This window comes from Poecilia formosa, unplaced genomic scaffold, assembly GCF_000485575.1.
Source record: "Poecilia formosa unplaced genomic scaffold, Poecilia_formosa-5.1.2 Scaffold84, whole genome shotgun sequence".
Classification (NCBI taxonomy): domain Eukaryota; kingdom Metazoa; phylum Chordata; class Actinopteri; order Cyprinodontiformes; family Poeciliidae; genus Poecilia; species Poecilia formosa.
The window spans coordinates 675336-700430 of NW_006800023.1; the positions used below are offsets into that span (position 1 = coordinate 675336).

Genomic DNA, 25095 nt, shown 5'->3' on the forward strand with positions numbered 1-25095 from the left:
AATTAAAGATGGGGGCTGAATTAAAGAACACACCACACTTTTTCCAAGTCATTTCTACTAAAAATGAACGAATATTTTTCCTTCTACATCACAACTACTTTATGGTTACATAGTTGTTCAAAATGTGAAGGGTACCCAAAATGACACTTGTTTTTTTGTTTTTTTTTACTTTCCCCATTTACCTCCCACTAAAGAAAACAACTTTCATTAAAGTTTGTCAAATTCAAATCTTTATTATCACCACTTCCACTGTGTGCAAGACATGTTCAGGGTGAGCCACAAGCAGATACAGAACTCTCTTTTCCATGACAAGCAATGTCAACAAAACAAACATCTAGTTTCTTCAAGTTCAGCTGAAAGACCAATTAAGAAATGTATCCAACACAATGTTTATAGGTCAAAGAAAGATTGAAATCACTTTTCGGTCTGCATTTGTTCATTTTAAACTTCAGAAGGCAGCCACTCATTTTAATCATCTGTTGCTCTTGTAGTGGATTTATCCCCAGTAAAACTGATGAACTTGTTTTAATTTGGACAAGAACCAAAGTCGCCTGAATGAGCCTTTTCTAAAACAAAAATAAAAAAAAATCTCTGAAATCTTGTAATAATAAAAGATGCAGAATCTTTCTCTTAAGTGTGACATTCATTCTAACAGCAGTCTGCATTAGTTTTGTTTGTTTTAGGCTCACACCATTAAGACAACGGTCATGCTCTACTTTAACACAAAAGCTGATGTCGGACACATTTTAAAATATAACTTGCCATTTCAGAAACATTTGTTTGCAGCAGAGCAGAAGGAAACTTATAATCCAGCGGTCCACACACCTGAAGGAGGAAAAACATGTAGAGGAACCAACTGTATAAACTGATTTAAATAAGAATTTGAAACCGAGTCTTATGAATCCATTGGTTTATTTTCCACAGTTGAGCAATAAGGAAAAAAGAAACACTTGAGAAATTAAATAAAGTGATTTGAAGACCAGTTTCAGTCAAAAAAAAAAAAAGAACCTTGTATATAATTTATGTCACTGTTAGACCAGATTATAATACTCTGCTAGGTTTTCTTAGTTGAAAATTTTGTCAAGAAATCTCAAACCAACAAAACAAACAACACACATACAAAATTAAAAACGGTGCATCAACAACAACAACTTATTTGAACAGCTGGTAACATTTTGGTGATGAAGTTTCAAGTTTTACCTATGAAATTAAACTATTTTCTGTACATATTCTAGGCTCTTGCGTTCCCTCTGAAGCTTGGTGAACTTCAGGCTCGTGCAGAGAAACGGGAGACGTGAGTGAAGCTGCTCCGCTGCGTTCAGTGTCCTCTGGAGTGGCTCCGCCCCCTGCTGTCGCTGTGCCTTCGGTATCGCCGGCTGTGGCGACTGTGGCTCCTGTAGTCCTTACTCCTTCGTCTGCCGTACCTGCGGTGACTACGCCCTTGGCTCCTCCCCCTGCTGTGGCTCCTCCCACTGCTGCTTAGGCTCCTCCCCCTGCTGGAGCTCCTGCTGCTACTGCGCCTCCTTCCCCGGTGACGGCCTTCGCTTGTCCTGTGGCTCCTCCTTCGCCGGCTCGAGCTCCGCCTCTTCCTACTGGGACTTTGGGGATGCCTCCTTCCCCCTTGACTCTGCGAGCTCCTTTCACGGCCTCGTTCCCCGCTGCGCGCGCTTCGAACAAACTCTTCCTTCTTTTCATCCCTCCCTCGTCTCCCCTTTGATTGGTTTTTCTCCAGAAGTTCAGACTGCACGAATCTAGACACTTGTTTTTCTTTGCCTTCATCTGTCTTCACCCCATTGACCCGACCCAGGACCCCAAGCATCACATCGCTAAGATCTGGAGCCGCTGCTTCTGCCGGGGGGCCGGCCAGGTCGTGTGGATCTGCAGCCGCTGTGCTTTTCTTGATAAGGTTGCAAAGCAGCCTCTCCCTCAGCTCGTTCTCCTTCCGCTGGAGCTCCAGCGCCCGCTGCTTCTCCACCTCCACCCGCCGCAGCTCCTGCTCCTGCCTTCGCCGACAGGCCTCCAGCTGCTGGAGACGGGCCAGCTCCTCCTTCTGACGCGCTTGCTCCAGCTTCTCCTGCTCTTTGCGTTCAGCCATCTCCTTCTCCTGCTGCTGCTGCTTCAGGATCTGGGATAAAATGAATCACAAACACAGTGAAATCAGAAACAGGAATGTGAAAGTTAATCATGTGTGAATATTTATGCAAGACGTAAAGCATCAACGAGCTGTTGGCCAAAGTAAAATCCTGCTGTTCTAATTGTACTGTGGAACTGCATCCTTAAAGATGAACCCAGATAATGCAGTAGGTCCGAATCGATTAATTTACCATGATAATTAATCATGGTTAATTATCAAAATTATCGTCGACTAATTTAGTAACCGATTAATCGTTAACTGGAGTTCCAAAAAGAAGACAATTTGATGAAAGAAATAAACAGAGCAGTAATTAAGTAATTCAAATAAAAAATATATACATTTTGCTTTTAAGATGAAGAAAATATAACTCTATTAATATGTTCTACCCAGAACATCTCAAGTGGCAGACCTGGCCTCACCTGGTTCACATTCTGTACAAAAAAAACTGTTAAGTACCTTTTTCTACTCAGAAATTAATTAGTTCATCGAAAAAATTGTGAACAAATCAGCCACACACTGTACTGATGCTAAGTCAAGCAGAAACGGCTGAGCTTTTAACATGTTGATTTTAGAACTATTTTTTAGCCGCTGGCACATCATTGACTAAAAATGATCAAGCGTTCACTAAAGGATTGCTAGGTTATTATATCTCAGGCAATAAAATGTTTATTTTCTTGTATAAAAAAGAAATTGAATCATTTGTTTATTTACATTTTTTATGTATTGCTAATATAAAAAAGCTTAAGCAGTTAGATAAAAAATCTGCAGAAGGTGCATCATCAAAATTGTACTAGATTCCTAGAATAATCGTTACTGCAGCCGTACAATACCGCAGTACATAATGTGCCCATTTATTACTCATTTATTACTTCTGAGCATTAAAGCATGAACTCTTTGTCCTTTCTGGGGTTAATTACAATGTTCCACACTTCAGCAGCTGCAGTGTAACCAGGTGGACAGTAATTGAGAGCTGTGCTGCGTTCATTTAGTACCTTGGCTCGGGCGAGCAGCTCAGCAATGAGCCGTATTGATTCCAGGTTTCGCTGAGCCAGCAGCAGCCTTCTCTCCTCCATGGCGATCTTCACCTGCAGCTTCTTCTGCTCCTGCTCCTGCTGCCTCTTCACCTTCTTCAGATTCCTCCGCTCCTCCTTCTCCCGCAGCTTCTGCTCTCGCTTCCGGATCCTCTCCTCTTTCTTCCTCTCCTTCTCCTCCTCTTCCATCTCCCTCTGTTTCCTGGACAGATGATCAAATGTCCATGTTTTCCACGGAAAAATCATCACAGCTGGAAGTATTTTTTTTAGCTGTGACTCAAAGGGAAATAAATACACTCACGAACAATAAGACTGCTCTTCATAATAAACGACTTAGAAAAAAAAATGTTTCTGTAGTGCTGTCAAGGTCTAAAATTGTAAAACAATTTTTACCAGCACCTCTGAAGCAGAATAAATAATTTTGTGTTGTTTTTTTTTGAAGTTCTTATTCTTGATGAACTTCCTCCTTTATTTCCGCCATACCTCTCTTCCTCCTTCCGCCGTTCCTCCTCTTCTTTCTCCCTTCGTTTCTGCTCCTCCCTCTGTCTCTCCAGCTCCTGCAGCTTCAGCCTCTCCTGGTTTCTTCTCTTGATAGACACATCGCTCAGGTGCTTGCTGGTGTCAAATATAACCTAATTTTTTTTTAAAACCCAGAAAACAAGAAAGCTTCATCAACTAAATTTATTTTCCCAGCTGAAATGCAGCATGATATCTAAATGCATCTTGCCCAGCTAGTTTATGATGGTTTTAAATACTTTTACTCAATCTATAATCAGTAAGGAGATACTGTTGGACACAAAAGACTAATAAAGGGTTCTTCTGTTTTGTTTTCATCCTTCTTTAGACTATTCAGCTTTAGGTTATGGATTAGAAGACTTGCCTAATCTGATGTTCATTAACTTGGAAATACTGATGATGCAGCTTCACGTCTCATTGCCTTAAAAGGTCTCAAAGCTACTTTGTGCCTGACTAACACAATCACATTTCTAAACCCCTATTTGGCTGTAATGTTGCTACAGCAATTCAGAAACAGTTTAGGGAATGCAAAAAGACAAGAAAGTCACATTTATGACCTTGAAGGAGATTGCTGTCGATGAAAAAGACATTCACGATGCTCTCGCTTTCTTAAGGATGACTGAGATGAGGAAGAAAGAGCAAACTAATTGTCAGGATTTGAAATAAGCCATGCAGACGAAAGAGCTTAGAGATTTTTATGATTAAATAACCACCAGATGTAGATGTGCCTAAAGATGAAATTCTTTAATATAGAAAGGTGCAAAACTGATTTGAAAAATGTTAACGCCACAATTATCTTTATTTGCTTAGAAAGTGTCATCCTTGCTTTACTGGCATCTCACACGGTGCGACTTTTCTTGACATAAATGGTTGCTAATCGTAAGAAGGGTAAAAATACACTCACTGTGTTTTTACTGTGAGTGTATTTTTTCAGCTTTTAAAGAAAGATTGTAATCAGCAGTTCAACTGACTACCAAATTCTCATTGAATCTCTTCCAGTACCTTAATGTTGCAGGCCACAGCTTTTCCGTCGTCTCCTTTCAGCATGAGCTTCATGCCTCGCAGAGAGTCCATAGCCTTGGTGAAACCGCAGTATTCCTGATACTGAACGTAAGCCTCAAAGTTCAGGTGACCCCCGAAGCTGAAAGTACTGAAGTTCTTGTCCAGCATCTCCTCCCTGTACGGATCCAGCATGGGGATGTCGACATGCCGAACCTAAAAACGACATTGGCATGTATATTGTTTTAATAGAACTTGATAAACTGTTTTATTTGACAATGTTTTTTTAGCTCAGAACTGAAACGATCTTCACCTTTCCAAACGCCTGGAATACAGCAGTGAGGACCGCTTCAGACGGCCGGTCCGGGAACTGGCTGTTTCTCTGGCTGAACCAGCGACATGGGAGCCCTTCCAAGTGGATGGTATCCGGCCTTTCTCCCGGCAGAGTCTCATTCATATCCTTGGCGTCACGGAAAAAGGAGTCCCAGTCGTGACGTGTGGGGAAATCCACCTTATTTTCTACTGCACGAACCTGAGCAGAGAGAGGCAGATACAGACGTCGAGAAATTCTGGTGTAAGAGCAGCATCATAGCTTCACATGAATTCCAAAAGTGTTAAGAAATATCTATTTAAAAAAGGCAGATAGATCAATGGACTGATAAATGAATGGATAAACAGATGAAAGTAAGTTTTGAAAAGCCTGTCATGATTTATGGCAGTAAGTAAAGAGATAAAACTTTATTTAGCACTATGAAAGACATAGATCACAAAGTGCTGCAAAAAAGTAAAACTTAAAACATTAAACCTCAGTAGCCGTTAATGTGGGTTTACCAAATGTCACGTTTTCCATTTTTCACTATTGCAAACAGAACATCAAAGCACAGCTTTATGAGCAAAAGTAGAGAACACTGAGCAAAAGCAACATAAAAGGCCTTTATTGAGGCAAAATGTGTCAGCCTTACCTTGAGAACATCAGTAAACCCGCTGAGTTTTATGGTTTTTCCATCCAGACGGGTCAACAGGCTCTTTACCACGGTTTTGTTTTCTACCTCCCCCTCAAATCGGATGTAGTCCAGGGTGCTCTTGGAGATCCGCAGGGCTGAAAACTGCTCCGGAGCCACCATGGCCTTCACTCTCTCCATCACCTCCCAGTTGGAGATGCTCTTGCCCGGCAGCTTGAGCTGCGGCAGAGCCACGCTGATGGTCATTTTGGCGATGGGCTTTAGGTACAGGTTGTGCTCGGCAGACAGGCACACCGCCTCCGTGGTGTCATGCACGATGGTGGCGGTCATTGCTGCGGATAGCTGCAAATGTTGAGTTTCAGGTTAAATGCAAAAGGCTCCAAGGTACTAAAAAATATATGCAATTTAACGAGTAAACATGGGTCAAACGCAGAGCAGGAAAATCGAGCGATTTTCATATCAAATAATTCTATAACCTAACTTGCCGAGCAATATTAGCTAAAATGTAGCGTTAGCTAATCCAAACAAACTCGAGGTTTGAAAATTTAAACAACTACGGCTCTTATACGAAAAGTTCATAAAACGTTTAAAAGTATTTAAAAATGTTTTGAGATAGCTGTGAAGACGGTTAGTGTTTCAACAAAAGGAGTTGGCACTTGCTGACACCGGAGCTAGTTAGCTTCTTGTTTTATAACTAGCTTTAGAACTCTCAGTTTATTTTTATATTACGGTGTATAAAGTTAGCTGTAACTATTTAAAAGTACAACCTACCAAACATCAGCTACACTCCTGCTAAAACAGTGGCGATGTTACTGTAATGCAGCACAGCGAACCAAACACCGCAGAACAGAAATCACCCATAGAGACTTAAACACAGCACCAAAATGAATGCAGTGCACTTTAACCTTCCGCCGAAACAACGTCTAACAGCGCTGCCACGGCGACTGTGTTAACAAACAGCGACACCACCTGGTATGGCGCAACAGAAATAGCTAAACATTTACGAGACCGCACATTCTGTCCTTTATCTCAGTGACTGACCAAAGAGCAGGACCAAAGAGCAGAGAGAGAAAAAAGATGAAGTTCCAGATTTAAGGAGTGGCAAAAGAGGTGGATTATTACTGCTTGTCAACAACTGATGTTGTCATCATTGTTATTGTAAAAATACCCTCTGCTATTTGTCATACAGCAACAATGCCTCCAGTCAGCTGTTTCTTCGGATTTGTTGCAAGACAGACTGCCACCGGAGATCCTTCCTGCCAATCCTTCACCATTCACAACATTTTGAAAGTACATGAAGGATATGAGTTACAACAATATTTAATTTCCCTTTGGGATGAAAAGAATTATGTTTTAAATGAAATGCATATTCAGACAACTGACTCAATACTTTATTCTGCGTCCTAAGACAGAGTGGTTTGCCCATTCTTTATTGTAAAAAAGCTCAAGCTCAGTCAGATGGGATAGTGAACATCAGTGAACAAATCTTTAAATATTGCTTCTCTTTGTAGGTTTCCAGTTGTGCCATACTGTTTCTAGTTTTGCACGGTGGTTTGAAAAGTTCTCCGGGAGATGTTCAAAGGACTGTAAGTGTAGTGCGCAGAGTGGATTCTTATGTTTAAAAAAATCTTCCTTAGCTCTGACTTTTCTCTGGCTTTCTGGGATATTTGTTATATCCTCCTGACTACCAGTAGTTCATTTTTGTCCTCTGTAGAGGACGTTTCTAAACTTGAATATCTCCCACCCCCTGCATTCTACTGAATTAATTCCTTTTGGTATCTGGAGAGGACATTTAGGGCTTTTCAATGATACCGCATGTGAAGGGGTGGGACTTTTGTACGTATCTTTTTCTAATTCATAAAAATTGCTTTAATCAGTAATAACACATTTTATGGGAAGAGACAAAGTAAGTGCATAAAACCTTTTATTACCTTACAAAGACTGTGGGATTTTAAAAAATGGTGATTGGACAATATTTTTTTCTGGTAGTCATATTGTGTTGCTCTGTCACATAAAAATCTGAGAAAAACAATGATAAAATGTAAAACTGTTTAAGGTGCATGAAGACATTTGAATATCAAAAATATGTTCCTGTGTGTCTCATTATTATTAATCTGGATAATTTTTTTAATTGTTTTCAGAAATCCCTAATTATCTTTTTTACAGCACTGTGGGTCATGTGACAAACAAAAGCCTAAGTGAGCGTTTGTCTCAATAACGACCATTCACTCATTAAGCTTTGTATAATGTCATGATCACTATGGTGGCTTGTTCAGCCAAAAACCAGAGAGGAGTGTATGTGCCGGACATGGATTAGGCCTAAAAAATCCCCTAGGCAAAAAAGTTGGCACAGTTTCCCTGAAAAGATGGCAGAGGAATTTACGTAACAGGCATTACGCCCCTTCAGTGTGTGTATATAGGTCAGTAGCTGCAGTCAGACAGCCTCTCTGTTCTGCCCCAATCAGCAGTCATCATTGAATAGATAGGCTGCCCAGGGATACACTGGATTCCACAGGCTCTTTTTCATGATCCCTGGAAGGCTTTTCTGGATTTGGTGTACAAAAACCAAACAACATCCCTTCAGTCTCATACTGTTTAAAACAGCATACAACATTATTTTAAAACAAAAAACAGAACAACAGATAGATGTAAACACTCTAAAAAGGCAGAGTAAAAGATTGCTGTGAAAATGTCTGATGCTGTGCAGCTCACAGACAGAAAGCTGTGGATTTACTGTATGTGCAGCTCCAAAGCTGACCCAGGGGGTCATCAGATCATCGATTCTTCAGCACCACAACACAAACACAATCAGTGGCAGCCAGCAGTCAAAGCAGATAAAATGGGTCATTCTTTTGGAAATGTAGGGCTTTTCCATGCCACATCTCTGACCACTTGCAGACCAGTCCTCTCTCTTTCTTTCTCTCTCTCTCTGTCTCCTTATCTGATGTGTACATGGCAAATATCTTATTTAACAGTGTTAGCTGTAGTGACAACAACAGAATATATTTCATAAATGACTCCAAACCCGTGTATTAATGTAAACAAATATTGCTTTATTTCACATTTACCAGTCAAACACAACAAGAATGACAGAGTGGCTCTTTCACAATGATCACACATCACTGAAGAACTTCACAGTATATCACCAACAACACTGACAACTATTCACAATTGAAAAAGGAGTGAGCAGCACTCAAAATGTCATGCAGTCGAGAACCAACATTAGTTTATGCATTTCTAAATGAAAAAAAAAAAAGAGAAAACAACACAGAGTCCTATGATTTTAGTACAAATGCTACAAAATACAAAGAAAACATTCAAGAAATCTGGGTTGCGTCACTGAGCAATTAGGGTTCACATATTTGGGAAACCAATCAGGAGGTCTTCTCAGTGCTACTCATCAATATACAGCAAATAAATACATAATAATCAATTGTGTAAATGCAAGGTTGCGTTGATAAGGGATAGAAGACGAGAGCCCCGTTTCAGTATGAAGCCTCTTACACGAATCACTTATCTGCTCGAGAGCCAGAATCATCTAAATAGTCTTTCTGCAAAATTGATTGATTGATTGAACAAGAAGCTGCAAATATGTGACATAACAGAATTGTAAACTTTGAACATATGAAGAGCTGAAGGTCCAAAAAATATATCTTGTGACCATTTGTAGTACCTAAAAACTTAAATAGCTATTAAGACACAACTAAAAAGTCACTAAAGAAAAAGGGAACCAATATCAGTGAATGTGAGTTACATAATTGTCAGAAGAAAATAGACGAATCCTGTGCTCTGTGCATTCCCACACTGAAACCATACAGCAATAGCCTTTTCTTTTATTTCTGTTAAAAGAAAAGGAATGTCAATCTCTGTTTGCTTTTTTTTTATTTGGTAGAAACTATTACTACTATAATTAACTTAAAGTGAAGATAAATGGGAAAAGTTATATAATCAGATGCATTCAGTGGGATGGAGGTATAATTTAAATTTAAAGATAAGACTTAAAACTTGAAACACATTTCAGGTATTTCAGCTTGTCCTAAAACAACCCCCAATAACTTCAAAGTGACAAGTGCACACAAGGTGTCTGTAAAAGATTGAATATTAAAATCTGCTACGTTAAAAACATTATAGAACTATACAAAAAAAACTTGAGCACCATCCAGTTACATGGAGTTGGAATGTAGAAACTCCACCCTAAAAATATATTACTTTGAAAACGGAGATACAGTTTTAGAGAATACAGTGGAGTCAATCCAAATGGCTTTTATTTCTCTACATTTTGAGCCATTTTGAGATAAACCTGCTGGAAAGTAATTTCAGTGTAAAATGTCGGATTGTGTGATGCGCCTCAGCAGGTCCTAAACAGTCCTTTTAAAAAAGGTGAAAAACAAAAACAGTTTTTAGTTAAAGTATTGCCAAGTGCAATAAAATGCTACATGTTCTGTGCTCTGCCACAATAGTGCTCAACAAAAACTACTGCATTATGAACAAAATTAACTAATTCAAGACAACATATTTTTATTATTTCTGTTAATTTCTGCAATATAAACAAAAAATGTTCTGTGTCTTATTATTTTGAGATCTGACCTGTCAGATTTATAGTATACATTTTAAATGTATGAAGCTCATTCTGTATTGCTGGTAGAACTTTATCCAAACAGGTTGGACAGAGGTCTGGCTCTCAGAGGACTCCTGGGCAGCTCTTCTTCTCTTCCTACCTCCCCGGTGTCCCTGAAGGAGGCACTGTGGATGATCTGGGCTCGGTGGCGCCCACGATGCAGCCGGGCATTCAGCCGGCTCAGGGACGACTTCCTCTGCAAGCCCCCCTTGGTCTTCTCTGACTCCTCCGACGTCTCTGGCGGTGAGGTCAGCAGTCGCAGTGATTTCAGGTTGCCCTGGAGGACTTTGGGCAGCCTCCAGCCTCGTGTTCTGCTGCTGCCACCATTGGTGTTTTCGGTATCTGACTCCGGTCCAGGTGAGGTTACCAACCCCTCCCTTTCCAGGTCAGCAGCCAGCAGCGGGGAGAGGTACTGGATGGCTCGCCTCCCGCTGTAATCCCGAGCTTCAGGGTCCGCTTCATAGTCGGAGAGCAGCACACGAACCACCTGCCAGTAAAACATCCTCATTAGTCCTTGTAAAAGTATTCCAACCACTTGCCATTTTTACAAACATTTTCACATCAGAATCCCAAACTTTCAGTGCATGTCACTGGGATAGACCAACACATATAACTGAACTAGGGAAAAATAGATACATGTTTTTTTTTCTTTCACAATTAAAAATGATAAATGATGCCATGTATTTGTATTCAGTCAACTTCAATGAAGTCTGGTAACTCCAGAATTCACCCATCTTACTAAATCGAGTCCACTTCTTTATGCTAGAGAAAATTGGTCTCATGAAGACCAAAGAACACATTTGACAGGTCAGCTGGAGTTGAGTTCAAAGCAAAGTCAAGGTAAAAACAACATTAAACAACATTTGGACACTCTTCAAATCCAGCATTCAAAATTGTAAAGAGTAAAGCCCCAAATGCAGCTTTACCAAGATATGACTGTCCACCTAGGCCAGGCAAGAAGATTAATCAGAAAATGGCCAAGAGTCACATGGTAACTCTACAGGAAAGATTGGTAGCATCTTAGAGGTGGCAAGAAGAAACCCATTGCTGAAAGAAAGCCATTATAAGTGCTGTTTGCACTTACAAGCCAAGGCACTAATTCTAACTGAGCAGATAGACTGTTGGTAATTATGTGCAGCTGCACTTAGCTACACTAAGGCAGTGCAACACATGATACCCCACTCCCTGCTACCCACCTGTGTGTGTCCATGCATGGCAGCCAGGTGTAGCGGCGTGTAGCCAGCACTTGATCTTGCGTTCACATTTACAGGTATTGTGTTCTCCTTGGCAAAGTCCAGCAGCTGGGAAAGCAGTTCAGCCTTGCCGTGCTTCGCGGCCCAATGGAGGCAGGTGAAGCCGGTCACAAAATCTCTTTTGGCAACCAGACTCGGTTCGACAGCCAACATGGGTTGCAGGCTCTCCCACAGGCCATCTGAGGCGCAGAGCATCCATTCGTGCTCAAGGGGGTCCAGGGTGACAGAAGAGCTGTCCTCGTCTGTGGCCGAGGAGAGGACAGACGATGAGTCGCCGTCACTCCGCACAGAGTCACGGATGCGTGAGCCACGGTTGATCAGAGACCTCCGAACCTGCCACGTACGGGAAGTTCTCTTTAGACGCTTTAATTTCAGACATACAAATACAGTGAATGCAACACCAGTAAAACGTTAACATTATTTCTGCATGTCTCACATGAGGTGAGCTGCTCATCATCAGCTCTATGAAGTTCCTGCGGCTTCCTTTCGGTGTTTGTATTTCCCCCACAGACTCCAGCCCCTCCAGTGTGCTGTCTTCAGACAGGCAGCTGATCAGCATGGCTCGCTGGGATCCTTTAGACACCCGACGTGTCCCTCTCACCACATGGTTGTGGGCCTGGTCTAGGTCGTGTGTCCCGATAGCTGGTGCAGACTCTCGCCTCCTCCTGTCCCTCAGCCTCACCTCTCCTCCTCCAGCAGTGGTAGGAGTACCTGATTCGGTGCTACCCTGGGCCTGTGCTGCAGGTTGCTCATTGCCATTTGACTGATAGTCATTGTCCAGACTGGTTGAGGTTGATGCTTCTGTAGGACAATCACAATGTGTTATTAAACTGAGAAAAAAAAAAACAATGGCTTGCACACACAGTGCCGTTTCTTTTGCCGTTTCCACAACCTCATGCACTTAATTGTGAGCTTGTTATTGTAAGTTGACATCTGTACCATATTCTGTTTTGGATGATGTACCAAAACAGATGAGGATGGATGAGGAATGCTATATAAAATGAAAGATATGTTTGACAGCCTTAAGCATCCTCTTTATGATACAGCAAAGCAACAACAGTGTCTGCAGTCAGAAGCTTCTTCTGTGTCATTGTAGCAGAGACTACTACAGGAGATTCTTTAATGGACAAAGTCATCAACAATACTTAATCTTCCTTGGATTAATAATATATTTTAAATATAACAGAAGAAATCCAAAGCATTTATACTTATCTTCGCTAGACTTTACAAATTAAGTTTAAATATTCAACAATCCAAATGGATTTGTTTGTACTATGTTTGTACTATGGCGTCAAGGAAAATTCACAACACTTTTAAGAATTTTATTTGTGAAACCATAACCTTCCAATTTATACTGTTTGCCCCACATTGCAATGCTCCATCACATTAGATCCCAATGAGAGACGTTTTAGTTTATGGTCATAAATGTAAAAAGGTACAGTAGTGATATTGCTTTTGCAGCTCACTGAGAACAAATTTTAATGAGATTCTTATTCTTTGAATGATTCCTTTAATTTCTTTGCAAGGCTTTTACTGATAGAGAAAATTTTGATTAATTTTAAATATTCAACAAATGCTTTACATTTTCCTGAGCTTAAAATAATAATAATAACTCTAAGTTAAATAAGCAATCACCCAGGCATTTAGAGGTCATAAACAACAAAAATAAATAAATAATAAGCGCATTTAAATAATGTCGCGTCCCCCTCACCTGCTGGTTCTCTGTCCTCATCAGGGTTGCCGTTCACTTGTTTGTTGTCCAGCGTCTCCTGGATGTTCCCGTTGCACTCCGCATCAACGTGGCCGTCTGCGTCCTTACGCATCACCGACTCCTCGCAGCCCTCGCCATTTAAGCACACAAATTTTACCCCGTTTTCCACTTCCACAAAACCCACGCTGTCAACAATGCCGCTCAGCAACTCCCATCCCGCCCCTTCTTTCTGAGGGTCATTAGAGCCACAAGGAGCTGTGAAATGATCGATCAGCTCCATCTGTCGGACCCTCCCTCCTTTCTCCAACAGGAACTCGTGCACGGCTTGCATCGTGCACTGCTGGGACGCCATCGTCCTCATGAACGTCTCCGAGTGACCGCAGTTACAAATGGATTAGCGGCATAACAGATTTTCCAAATACACCCATGGTCTTTCTAATTTTGTCGATTCAGCCACAGCGGATGACAGCATCTCCTCCTCCCTCTCATTTAAATTGCTAGGACCTGTATGCCAAACTCTGGTCAATAGAGGGCGCGCTTGGACATACATGGAGAATGCTGCGTTTGCGTGCTCCTTGCAGATCAGGCTTCCAGCAAATGGGAAAGTTCTGTCTGCTGTTGCTTTTTTTTTTTTTTAAATAAATGCAAAGAAGAACAGACGGTACATTATTCCTTACCGAGTAGAAAGAACATCGAACTACGTTCAACTAATTTTGATTAATAATTTTAGCATACTTTTATCTTATGCATTTCAATAGGCGTAATTGTATTAATAGGGACATAAATTGTTAATATCTACAAATTAAAATAGTATGCCAAACCAGGTCACCTTTGTTTGAAAAATCAACCAAGAGGCGTGATTTTGTAAATAATGAAATGAATTAATAAAGAATTAGAATAAAAATAAAAATAAATGTATTTAAAGTAGAAATAAAATAGTTAAAAAGTGCAAAAACATACAAGAAAAATAACAAGAAAAAAATGACAAAATCAAAACGAAGAGATAAAATTAACAATTTTAACAGGATCAAAGACCAAAGACAAAAATTGAAAAATAGTCAGCTGAAAATGAATTTAAACGCACCTTCAGTCCGAAAATGTACCAAACAGTATAATTGAGCCATTATTATTTTATTATTTTGTTTAAAAAACACACACACACACATTTTGTGAGGTGGGTGTTAAATCTGTTTTCTTGTTTGTTTGTTTCTTTTTAAAATTATTTGTTTTTTTTTTCTATATCAACAATAATATCTATTAAAAAGTTATTTTTGCTATTGTTATTGTCATTATTCAGCTAACTGTTTTTATATTGACTCACTGTTTTCTTTCAGGTCTAACCTGCAAATTTCAGGTCAGATTCTATTTTTTTTTCTCAACGTCGCACAGAAACAGGGAGCGCCTGCGAAAATTAAGCTGGGCTGTACCACTTTACAAGAAGGGGTGCATACGCTTGATTTCATAAAGTAATTTCACATTTTTGGCGCATAATTATATTTAGATCTAATTTAAATATCATCTTAAAGTAGATTATAGCAATGAATTAGAAATATTTCAGCAAAGTTGAAATATTTCAACATTTCACAACAAAACATACTCAAATCCCCTCATTGTTTTGATTGGTCTCGCCTGTCTAGTTGTCGAGTGTAGTCGCTCCTGGAAAAGAATCTGAGGGGTTGAAAAGTTGCTTTGTTTTAGTTTTGTTGAAATAATTGTGAGTTTGCTCAGGCTGTTTAAGTTCTGCTAAAATTATGGCTTCCTCGGATGTAGCTCGACAGCTGGTGAGCATTCATTTACTTTGCGTTTTAAAGAAGATTGTTCTTGACAGTTGAGCAGGGAGTGTCCTACGGCTATCATTAAGTTAGCTAAAGCTAACATTACAACGTTCCTGAAGTTTTTGAAAGTTCAGTGTCTTATATACCAGTGTAGTTATACTACAATTTAACATATATAGTGGTCATTGAACTTTTTATTTGTATTTATTTTACAACAAAGTAGTTGTCGCTTTTTCCTTTTTTATCAAGTAAAGAGCTAGCTAGTTAGCATAACACTGAATTGTAAGCAAATGGCAAATACTGATGTTCCGAGATATTGACTGATATTCATTTAGTGCGACGTATTACAGTCAATGACACAAAAATCAACTAAAGTTTACATTTGCAAACTTTTTAAAAAGTTATTAGTCACCGTATGTGTATAAGCAGCAGAACTGTGTAAAGAAAGAGTTCTGAATGAAATTTGTCATGGAGAAGTCTCAAGCCAAAGACAACTGTTTAAGGAAACCAAAGTTTTCTAGCTGCCAGCATTTTGAAATATATTTTATAAACATGAAAACACTATGGTGAATATTTTTTTTATGTTAAAAGGGATCTTAAAAACTGCAACATACCTTAAATGTAATAAGCATACACATACTTTAAAATGACCGTTTATGTTCCTGTGACCTGTAGTTTTTCATTTTAACTCTTTATATGCCTCAAATTAACTAATTTGACTTTAACAACTCAAAATTATAATGCCTGTGACTTCAAAAACTATTCAACTCTTACATTTTTTTTTACTTGATAACATTATCAGTTGATGGGTTGCTGTAGGTTATGTCACATTCAATAATGTTTTGACATCAAACTATTAAAAGCTTTGCTAACTTGCCAGTTTTTAGGGGAATGTATTGATTCTTGTGTGTGTGTTTTTTTTGTGTGTGTGTGTGTGTTTTGGTGTTTTGCTGCAAGCCAGAAATTAATTTTCTTTTCATTTATTTAAATGTCACCAGCTACGCAGTTTGACTTTACAATAACTGTTTTGTTATGTGTTAGAGACATCCATATTAAATAATGATCATCTGTTGTAGATTAGATGTTGCACTTGCCTTTTTTGTCTTTTAGCTTTCACATTGTACATTATTAATGGATTTGACAATTATTTAGCTACAAATGACCTTTTTTATGTGTCAAATTTTTATCTTTGGCATTTTGTCACAGATGCGAGAGCAGATATGGACTCAAATTGTGACTTTGCAGCAGGTGGCGATTACCAGACTATATGTGCAAATATGTCTAAATATAATTTTTGAGATGACATAGTTGTATGAGCTTTTTAATGATCTTTTTCTGTATAATTTTTTCTACAGGATAAAGGAGCCCGGCCCTTGTCCCTAGCTGGCCATGTCGGCTTTGACAGTCTCCCAGATCAGCTTGTCAACAAGTCCATCAGTCAGGGCTTCTGCTTCAATATTCTCTGCATCGGTACTTTATCGTATTTATCTGCTGTAGTCATACATTTACCAGTAATTGTTTAATTTCCTAATTTAATGATATAAATTGTTGAGAATACATATCATATTAAAAAAAACATTCATCAATTTTAAAGAGTGAAAAATCTTTATTTTTTTTCCTCCAGGTGAGACTGGTATTGGCAAGTCGACACTGATGGACACACTGTTTAACACCAACTTTGAGAACTTTGAGTCGTCCCACTTTGAACCTCAGGTGAAGCTGCGGGCTCAGACCTACGACCTGCAGGAGAGCAACGTCAGGCTCCGTCTCACTGTGGTCAACACCGTCGGCTTTGGGGACCAAATGAACAAACAAGAAAGGTCTGACTAAGAACTGTTTGTGGGTCTCAACTAAGATGTTTCTCACTCAAGGATTATAACTTCACTTAAATGTAGTAACAGTGGGATTGAGCTTGTGTATGCAGACTGACACTGATATTTGTTGTTTTGTCCTGCAGCTATCAACCGGTGGTGGATTACATTGATAAGCAATTTGAGACTTACCTTCAGGAGGAGCTGAAAATCAAGCGCTCTTTGCACAACTACCATGACTCACGAGTGCATGCCTGCCTGTACTTCATCTCCCCCTCGGGTCATTCGCTCAAATCCCTGGACCTCGTTACAATGAAGAAGCTGGACAGCAAGGTAGGACATAAAGTACAGAAATTGGCATTAGGGAAAGCTTAATCTTGAGGTTATTTCTGTTAAAGTTCAAATCTTACAGTAATTGCGATTGGACATTTCTTTCTTTCACTACAGGCAGTAGCTTGGATATGAATTATTGCGAATTAGGCACTAGAAAGGTTTAGATCTAGAGGAGTCTAGCAGGAGATGTTTTTTATTTCATCCAACTCAAAGCCAAAATGAAAAAATAAGTGTTGCAAAGGAAAGGAGCAACATTTAGATATACTATCTTTATACTATATTAAATGTCTGTATTATATTAATTAATTAACTGAGTGGGTCAGCTGGAATTGGTAAATAGAACACAAATTAGAGAATTTAATAAAAAAGGAAAACAAGAGAAAAGAAGAAGACACCCCTTATCTAGGAGTGTAATGGCACACAAAAGTCATGTTTTTTTGTGTACCTTGGTTTCAGTCACGGTTCGGAACGTTCTCCGTTTGCTTCAGTCAAGAGAAGATAATAAAAAGTGACCTGTATAGAACTGACTTGAGATTTGCTTTTAAATGAACAAATACAAAAAAACCCCAACACCATTGTGTTGTGTAGCTAACAAACTGTAAGAAGAGAGTTTGACGCACAGAAAAGCTTAGCCAGTATCTCCAAACAAAGTAGATGAAAACAACCAAATTTTACGCGTCTGACATTTTGGACCTTAAATTTTTAATTTTAACAAAAAATAATCCAGAAATAAGGTTTAATATCTCAATATCGGAAAGTCTAAAAATGTAACATTTTGAAAGGAAAAGTGTGTAGAAATCCGAAAGATTTTCCAGGAAGTGTTTTGTGCCTAATCTGTGGTCACTCCTCTAAAACCACATCTCAGGCTACAGAGATGGAATGAAGTCGTTTTTATCTCCTGTTGCCTAGGGTCTGTTTTTCCAGCAGATTAAATTACACAAACATGTTGCGGTGATTGAAGGCGACCATTAACCAGTGATTGTTTAGCCATGGGCGCCATAATGAACGCCATCTGAAAAGATGAGAGCATCATATCACCTGTCATTCAGTAATTCATCGTTTCGGCTTCAGAACACTAAGAGCAGGAGGGGTAATTAATATTGAAGCTACAGGCGAATGCAGCCTTGTGTTTGTTTGTTTTTTTGATCCCCTAATGTTAGTAGTAGGACAAAAAAAGAAAGTGAGATAGAAATGCATTGGTAAACACGAATTAGTTAAACTGTCAGTGAAATGATCTATTTAACTACACATGTTTTATATATTTAATAAAAAGATGGTTAGGAGTAATAAAATTCAAAACTCTGGAGGAAAGTAATAAATGAAAAGGCTTTAAATGAAAGCTGAAACAGCTGTTGAACTTGATTTAAGTAAATCCATCTGGAGCCCTGTATTTGTTTTAATCAGTGAGCAGTTTAACAGCAAGATTTTCTGGTGAATGAATATTTCCTTCCATCCATCCATCCATCCATTTTCTTACACTCTTGTCCCTCAGTGGGGTCGGGAGGGTTGCTGGTGCCCATCTCCAGCTAACGTTCTGGGCGAGAGGCGGGGTACACCCTGGACAGGTCGCCAGTCTGTTGCATATTTCCTTTAGATAAATAAACCTAAACCTTTTTATATAAAGATTTAAATTGTAATATGATGCTTCCTGAGGTCTTGTGTTGAACCAATGTGCCTCAGAGAAAAGAGGAAATGGTTTCAGAAGAAACTATGCTGTGGTGGTTTTATTGTGTGAATGTTGGGAGAGCTTCACTATCAGCCTTTCTGTCCCTCCCCATCCCTCTTGAAGTGGTCAGAAACTTTCCCATGCTCTCGCTCACTCCCCCCCCGCTCTCTCTCCATCTGTGTGTCTCTGTGTGTGTGTGTGTAGCTGCGTCTGTGAGTTTTTGTGTGGTTTCGTTGCTCCGGAGTGGCAGTAACTCTGGATTTGCGTGTGAAAGGAATAGAAAGAGCAAAGGGGAATGCTGGAACCACGTCACGCACACACACTCGAGTTGTCCTTTTGTGTCACTGTACGGATACACACAGAGCCAATTGTTGAGTCTGCTGCAGTGACAGTCAGTCAGTCACTCAGACAGCTGTTGGAACAGATCTAGCATCGTTTTGTTTTCTCCTCTGGGAGCAGTGTGTGTTCTGCATGTGTGTGTGTACGGCTGTGTGGTCTGACCCAGAAGCTCGCCCGGTGGCAGAAACCCATTCCAAGCCCCTCTATGGGACGGTGAGATGACAGAGAGGAATGTGGGGTGATTGAACGGGTGGGCCTGAAATAACATATAAAACATGGTTTATATTACACATATCTTAAAACAGATTTAGATTTAAAAAGAGACATGAATTCTTTTTTTTTTTTTTTAGGTTTTGTTTAAACTCAAGCCATGAATAAGGTAGTTTGTTTACATGTAGTTAAAGTGGTCTACTCATAAGTTGGACATTAACTCATTACTCATCACAGTCAGATGAGAAAATTTAGGACATACTGTATTAATATTTTCCTTTTATTTATCTATGCCAGGGTTCTGCAACCTTTTGTAAATGAAAGACATTTTACCTTCAGTCCAGCTAATTAAGGTTTGTTTAGGGATGCAAACGTCACACAACCACTTGAAATAAAAACAGTTTATAATTTTTGATAAATATCTACTACAGACAATGTGTTCTTGCATTTAAATATCCGTCATTTATGTCTGTTTTTAGATTTTAAACCAAACAAAAAAATACTAACATCTTTTCAATAACTTGGGTGAATATTTGTAGAAAATCCTATAAAAAATAATTTTTTCCTCCAAAGTTTACATATTAGAACCAGTAATATGCAAGAGAATGTTACTGGTACATTTAGAATCATTCTTTTTGTGGATATTTATTCCAATTAGTCTATTGCAATAGAATAAACTGCTAATGAACTGCTTACCTGCATTTGTTATTAAATCTTCATTTAAATACATTAGCTGGCTCTTTATCACATCTTCCCACTGCACCACTAAGAGCCACTGCAGATGGTCTAAAGAGCCACTTGTGGCTCCTGAAGCAGTGGGACACATGAGTTTTTCTGAGTTGTGTTTACTTATGACTCCAACAGAGTTTCTATGTAGACAAAACGGAATAAAACTAAATATGATTTTTTTTATTTATTTTACAGACCATTTTTTCTCTTCAGTTTTCTTAAGAACAAAAATCTAAAACTCCTCAATAAATTCAGTGGGTTTTACATTATTTAAATGCTATTATTTATCTTTGATTTACTAAGGCTCCTTGATTTTAACCCATTACTGTGACGTGTTGCTTTGATTCTGATTTCTGTGAAGTTTTTCGACTGTCTGGAATGACTTGTTCAGAAATTGTAAATATTGCAAAACATAAAGAAAGTAAGAATATTTTTTGTTGATGTTGTTTTGTTAATCCACAATGTTCTCCCTCTCTTGCTTCAGGTGAACATAATTCCAGTCATTGCCAAGGCGGACACCATCAGTAAGAGCGAGCTGCACAAGTTCAAGATCAAAATCATGAGCGAACTGGTCAGCAACGGCGTTCAGATCTACCAGTTCCCGCTTGACGATGAGACCGTGGCAAAGGTCAACACCACTATGAACGTAAGTCAGTACATTTGTGAGTAATTTACCTGGGTCCAGTTTGTTGTTTCGAATAATTTATTGAATTTATTACGTTCTTTCAGGGCCATCTCCCATTTGCTGTCGTAGGCAGCACAGAGGAAGTGTGTGTTGGCAATAAGATGGTGAAAGCTCGCCAGTATCCATGGGGCGTTGTTCAAGGTAGAATCAGTGTGGATTTGTATTTCAGCCACAACGGAACAGACTGTGTCATTCCACCCGTTTTCTGTTCTAATCCGGCTCAAACGAAAGTAATTTCATTTTTCTCCTAGTGGAAAACGAGCACCATTGTGACTTTGTGAAACTGAGGGAGATGCTCATTTGTGTAAACATGGAAGACTTGAGAGAGCAAACCCACACACGCCATTATGAGCTTTACCGGCGCTGCAAATTAGAGGAGATGGGATTTAAGGACACGGACCCGGAGTGCAAACCTGTCAGGTGAGCGGCCCACACGCTCCAGAACGCCTCCACCTGCTTGCAGCAGCCAGCTCGTCGATTGCACCTAAAGTCTAAACACATTTTGTTTTTCACAGTTTACAGCAGACGTATGAGGCCAAGCGTCAGGAGTTCCTGGCTGAGCTGCAGAAGAGGGAGGACGAGATGAGGCAAGTTTTTGTGCAGAGGGTGAAGGAGAAGGAAGCAGAGCTGAAGGAGGCTGAGAGGGAGGTATGTAAATATACGATACCTGGCAAAATGTCTTTAATGTTTCGTGACTGCCCATTAATATAATTCTAGCTATCTGTTATTTACCTTTTGGGTTTGGGTTGTTGTAACCAAATATTTTGTCATCAATGTTACATAAATGTGGGGCTTTTAATGACCCATTTAGACTGTTTTTGCAGAATCTAATGTTTTTTCAACAGGCAACTTTGATAAATAATAGGAAAACATTAGGTCCATAGGGTTGACTTTAATACAAATCACCCAGCATGTATATGTATGTACACTCCATTTTGTATTTCTATGAATGTCAGACCAAACAGATTGAGCTGTTTGGAGGATTCAAGGAGAAAATATGTTACTGTCAAGTACGGAAGTGGCAGCATCATTCTGTTGGGTGTTTTTGCTGTAAGTGATACTGATTCATCGAACAAAGTGGGTGGAGTAATGAAGGAGGATTACCTCTACTTTGTATGACTTCAGCACAGCTTAACTGCTAAATGGTTGAATCGTGGGCAAAAGTAGTTACTTCAGAACTGAGTTGTGAAATGAAATGATAAAGCTTGACATGAAGTACGTTGGTCGGCCTGTTTGCAACTCTGTCAAAAATGTCTGGGTTATTTTTAAAAGCTGATTCTGTTTTAGGGAAACAACCAATTCAAAAGACTTGCACAATTTCTGATAATAATGGTTAAATGTTTAAACAAAAATCATAACACAAGCCGAACAATGATGCTAGATTGTTTAGATTAGGAAAAAGCCTCATAAGCCGACTGGATAAGTGCTCCTGATGAATTGGCTTATAAAATTAAGCTTCTTTTTGTTTTTTCAGTCAAGAACAAAAAAAAACAAAAAACAATTTTACTTTTGTTCCATTTACACATTTCTAATGTTTCTAAAATGTGTTTTCTGGGTTGTTTGTTTTTATTGCGTTTTAGCTGCAGGGTCGTTTCGAGCAGCTGAAGCGTCTGCATGCGGAGGAGAAAGCAGCTCTCGAGGAGAAGAAGCGTCTTCTGGACATCGACCTGACTTCTTTCGGGAATAGAAAAACTGCGGCTGCGCTGCTTCAGCCTCCGGGCTTCACGGTCAACGGGAAGAAAGACAAGGACCGGAAGAAGTGGGTGGAACTCTTCTGCTTATGCCTTATGGCTCAGCAAACGTCGGCACTGATGGCGAATTTTGAGCTGTTTTTTTTTTTTTTTGTCTTAATCTGTCTCTTTTATTCTGTCTTTCAGTTCTGGCTTCATGTGAAGATGTAAGAGGTCCGAAGTGCAGATCATTATGGCCATTATAACCAGTGGCCTTTTGTCCACATTCTTTTAAGCCAGTCCACGACACTAACGAGAAAAAAACACAGCACCCACGGCTGTACCATGTATTAGCTTGAGCTGCCAAAGTTTAAACACAGTTTCCAAAAACCTATGTACACTATCTTCTGAGGTATTTGTAATCTCTTTTAAATTCTTCGGGCTGGGGGGTTGTTTGTATTGTTTTGTTTTTGTATTTATCCTCTTTTTTTTTTTTTGGCCAGGCTAAAGAAAAACCATTTCAAATGCTGTTTACAAATCACTTAGACTGGTACAAAAATTCATTTTTGGTATTTTTTCTACATAAGTTGCTTATTCTCCCTCTTTTGTCCCATTGTGTCATTTTTCAGACTTTCTAGAGTTCTTCCCTTGTCGGTATGTTAACAATCCAGCTAACAGGTCATTTTTCTTCGTTTTTGATTTTTTTTTTTATATGTATGTTGGAAACATCATACATGTCTTCCTGAATTAGATTTCCCCTTAATCTTTGAAATATGTTAAGAGTTTAAACTTCGATACCTTTTCTCAAAGATATTTTACTACATTCATCTTTAAAAATGAGGTCAAAGGGCATTCATTATGTTTGTTTTTTTTTTCCTTTTTTTGCTTTGAGTTTTGTAGAAAGATCTTTTGTGTTTGTCCCCCTGTAGTTGTTTCCAAAGGGAAGTGCTTGCTCCTGACTTTTCTCCATTTCTGTGGATTTAGAGATGCTACGATTTTCTGAAACTAGGATTGCTAAAGTTTATTTTTTGATTTTGAATATATTACAGGATCTATTTATGAACATATTTCTTTCACTGCCTTTTTTCACTGCCACAAACAGTGGATTTTTGCTGCAAATCATGAGTAAACTATGCATTATATTGTATCAATGTTGAGGGAGCAAAACTAAAAGAAGGATTGTGTTTTTCCTTTTTATCCATATTTTCATTTTACTTTGTACTGTAAATCTAAAACTGAACACTGTGGTGCTGGTTTGACTCACTTTTACTGATACTTTCTGACAATTGTGCTTACAAATATTAGTGCCTTAAATGTATGAAACTTAGACATACACTACCCACACACTGCCACAAACATCAGTTTACTACATTTGTTTTTACGGAGTAAACAGTATTATTTGGAATCTTTTTTGCTTTTTAAATAAATCCTTGTATTTTTGTCATGACACATTGTGTTTGCCTATTTTTGTCCACCTTGGCAGAAGGTTTGGGTAAATCTATGCCAACTTTAATTTAGGTTATTAAAATAAGTAATTTACAGCAAAATATATTTGATGTGTGTAGAAATGATTAATGCATCCAACATTCTGGGATAGTATTGGATTTACATACAAGATGTTGAATTATTTCCAATGTCTATAAAAAGTGTTCACCCCCTTCTATGTTTTACCGTTTTTATTGTTTGTACAAAACAGGTGTACTTTTGGCTTTTTGACAAATAATTTTACAAAAAAAAAGACCCTTGGATTTCAAATCGAAAACTAGTAAATAAAATAAAATATGTGATTGGACAAAGAATCTATTGGCTGTAGGTCTATTCCGGTCTTGAAATCTTTAAAAACAGAACTGATGATTAATCCAGAATCCAAAAAGAAATCCATCAAACTGACACTTTGACACTCTCCCAACTCGGATGCTAACGTCCATGTCATGTTTTCTTGACAGATGAAACCCAATAAAACCCAATAACTGCATGACTCCCTAAAAGGTCAATGTTTTATCCCAAATCTTACATAAATGTCAGAGAAAAAAAAATGCTGCAGACATATATAAAATAGAGGCTACAATTGTGTTGGTTTTTGAAATAAAAACAAGATTAAAAATAATTAAAGTACTAATCAGTTATATGGTATTTATCCGCAAGGATATAAAGCATCATTCTGACAGAAAATAAGTTATTTCAAAAGCTGACATGCCCTGCATGTGTCAGGAGGGTTATTGGTTTTCCTTTTGCTGTAAAGGGCTAAAGAAGCTTTCCCTTTCCCACCTCTTCACTTTTTTTAAGAGCACACACATTTACAGGAGGATTATCTTGTTTTGTGCGTGAGGGTTTTGTACGCTGCAGTGTCTCACCCTCTGGCTCTGTTGCCCTTCAAATGACTTAAATGCCAGCAAGCAGACAGGTGGACAGACGGGCTTGGTGTAAAAGCTGAGGAACGCTGATTGATTCCCTGCAGGAGCCTGTGGCAACCCCGCTATTATCGTTAGGCAGAGAAGAGGACACCCAGAGGAGAAGCTTTTCTCTGAGCCAAAAGCACAGCAAAGGCCTGTTTGTGAGTAAGAGCGCAAGTTTTATTCCGGGAGAAGGCGAACACTATCTTGGCTCTGCAGAAAATCTAAATTAGCCGCCCGCTCACCTCCAATATAAAATA

The 25095-nt window shown here is 39.0% G+C and overlaps 3 protein-coding genes across 3 annotated transcripts; 1 reads left to right on the forward strand and 2 right to left on the reverse strand.

Moving 5' to 3' along the window:
• Positions 1 to 213: 213 nt before the first annotated feature.
• On the reverse strand, positions 214 to 6571 carry akap17a (A kinase (PRKA) anchor protein 17A). Its single transcript, XM_016673908.1, has 7 exons — positions 6414 to 6571; positions 5643 to 5974; positions 4994 to 5212; positions 4684 to 4896; positions 3649 to 3797; positions 3127 to 3367; positions 214 to 2125 (listed from the first exon to the last, which is right to left on the reverse strand). The coding sequence occupies exons 1-7, from the start codon at positions 6418 to 6420 to the stop codon at positions 1319 to 1321; spliced, it is 1968 nt and encodes a 655-aa protein (XP_016529394.1). The 5' UTR covers positions 6421 to 6571; the 3' UTR covers positions 214 to 1318.
• A 2103-nt stretch (positions 6572 to 8674) lies between these two features.
• On the reverse strand, positions 8675 to 13765 carry sowahca (sosondowah ankyrin repeat domain family Ca). Its single transcript, XM_007557125.2, has 4 exons — positions 13225 to 13765; positions 11950 to 12314; positions 11457 to 11846; positions 8675 to 10747 (listed from the first exon to the last, which is right to left on the reverse strand). Exons 1-4 carry the CDS (start codon positions 13583 to 13585, stop codon positions 10292 to 10294), a joined length of 1572 nt encoding a protein of 523 aa, XP_007557187.1. The 5' UTR covers positions 13586 to 13765; the 3' UTR covers positions 8675 to 10291.
• Positions 13766 to 14837: 1072 nt separating this feature from the next.
• On the forward strand, positions 14838 to 23890 carry septin10 (septin 10). The gene is made up of 10 exons (XM_007557127.1): positions 14838 to 15005; positions 16355 to 16469; positions 16624 to 16819; positions 16957 to 17143; positions 20572 to 20733; positions 20817 to 20913; positions 21024 to 21192; positions 21288 to 21420; positions 22353 to 22531; positions 22650 to 23890. The coding sequence occupies exons 1-10, from the start codon at positions 14976 to 14978 to the stop codon at positions 22663 to 22665; spliced, it is 1284 nt and encodes a 427-aa protein (XP_007557189.1). The 5' UTR covers positions 14838 to 14975; the 3' UTR covers positions 22666 to 23890.
• Positions 23891 to 25095: the final 1205 nt, after the last annotated feature.

Coding starts and splice junctions, on each gene's coding strand:
- akap17a (XM_016673908.1), bottom strand. Junction 3,798..4,683: donor CTGTGGCCTGCAACATTAAG/GTACTGGAAGAG, acceptor AAAAAAAATTAG/GTTATATTTGACACCAGCAA. Junction 2,126..3,126: donor AGCTGCTCGCCCGAGCCAAG/GTACTAAATGAA, acceptor ATTTTATCCCAG/ATCCTGAAGCAGCAGCAGCA.
- sowahca (XM_007557125.2), bottom strand. CDS start 13,585: ATGAGGACGATGGCGTCCCAGCAGTGCACGATGCAAGCCGTGCACGAG. Junction 12,315..13,224: donor TGAGGACAGAGAACCAGCAG/GTGAGGGGGACG, acceptor ATTGTCCTACAG/AAGCATCAACCTCAACCAGT. Junction 10,748..11,456: donor CCATGCATGGACACACACAG/GTGGGTAGCAGG, acceptor TTTTACTGGCAG/GTGGTTCGTGTGCTGCTCTC.
- septin10 (XM_007557127.1), top strand. CDS start 14,976: ATGGCTTCCTCGGATGTAGCTCGACAGCTG. Junction 15,006..16,354: donor CGGATGTAGCTCGACAGCTG/GTGAGCATTCAT, acceptor TTTTTTCTACAG/GATAAAGGAGCCCGGCCCTT. Junction 17,144..20,571: donor TGAAGAAGCTGGACAGCAAG/GTAGGACATAAA, acceptor CTCTTGCTTCAG/GTGAACATAATTCCAGTCAT.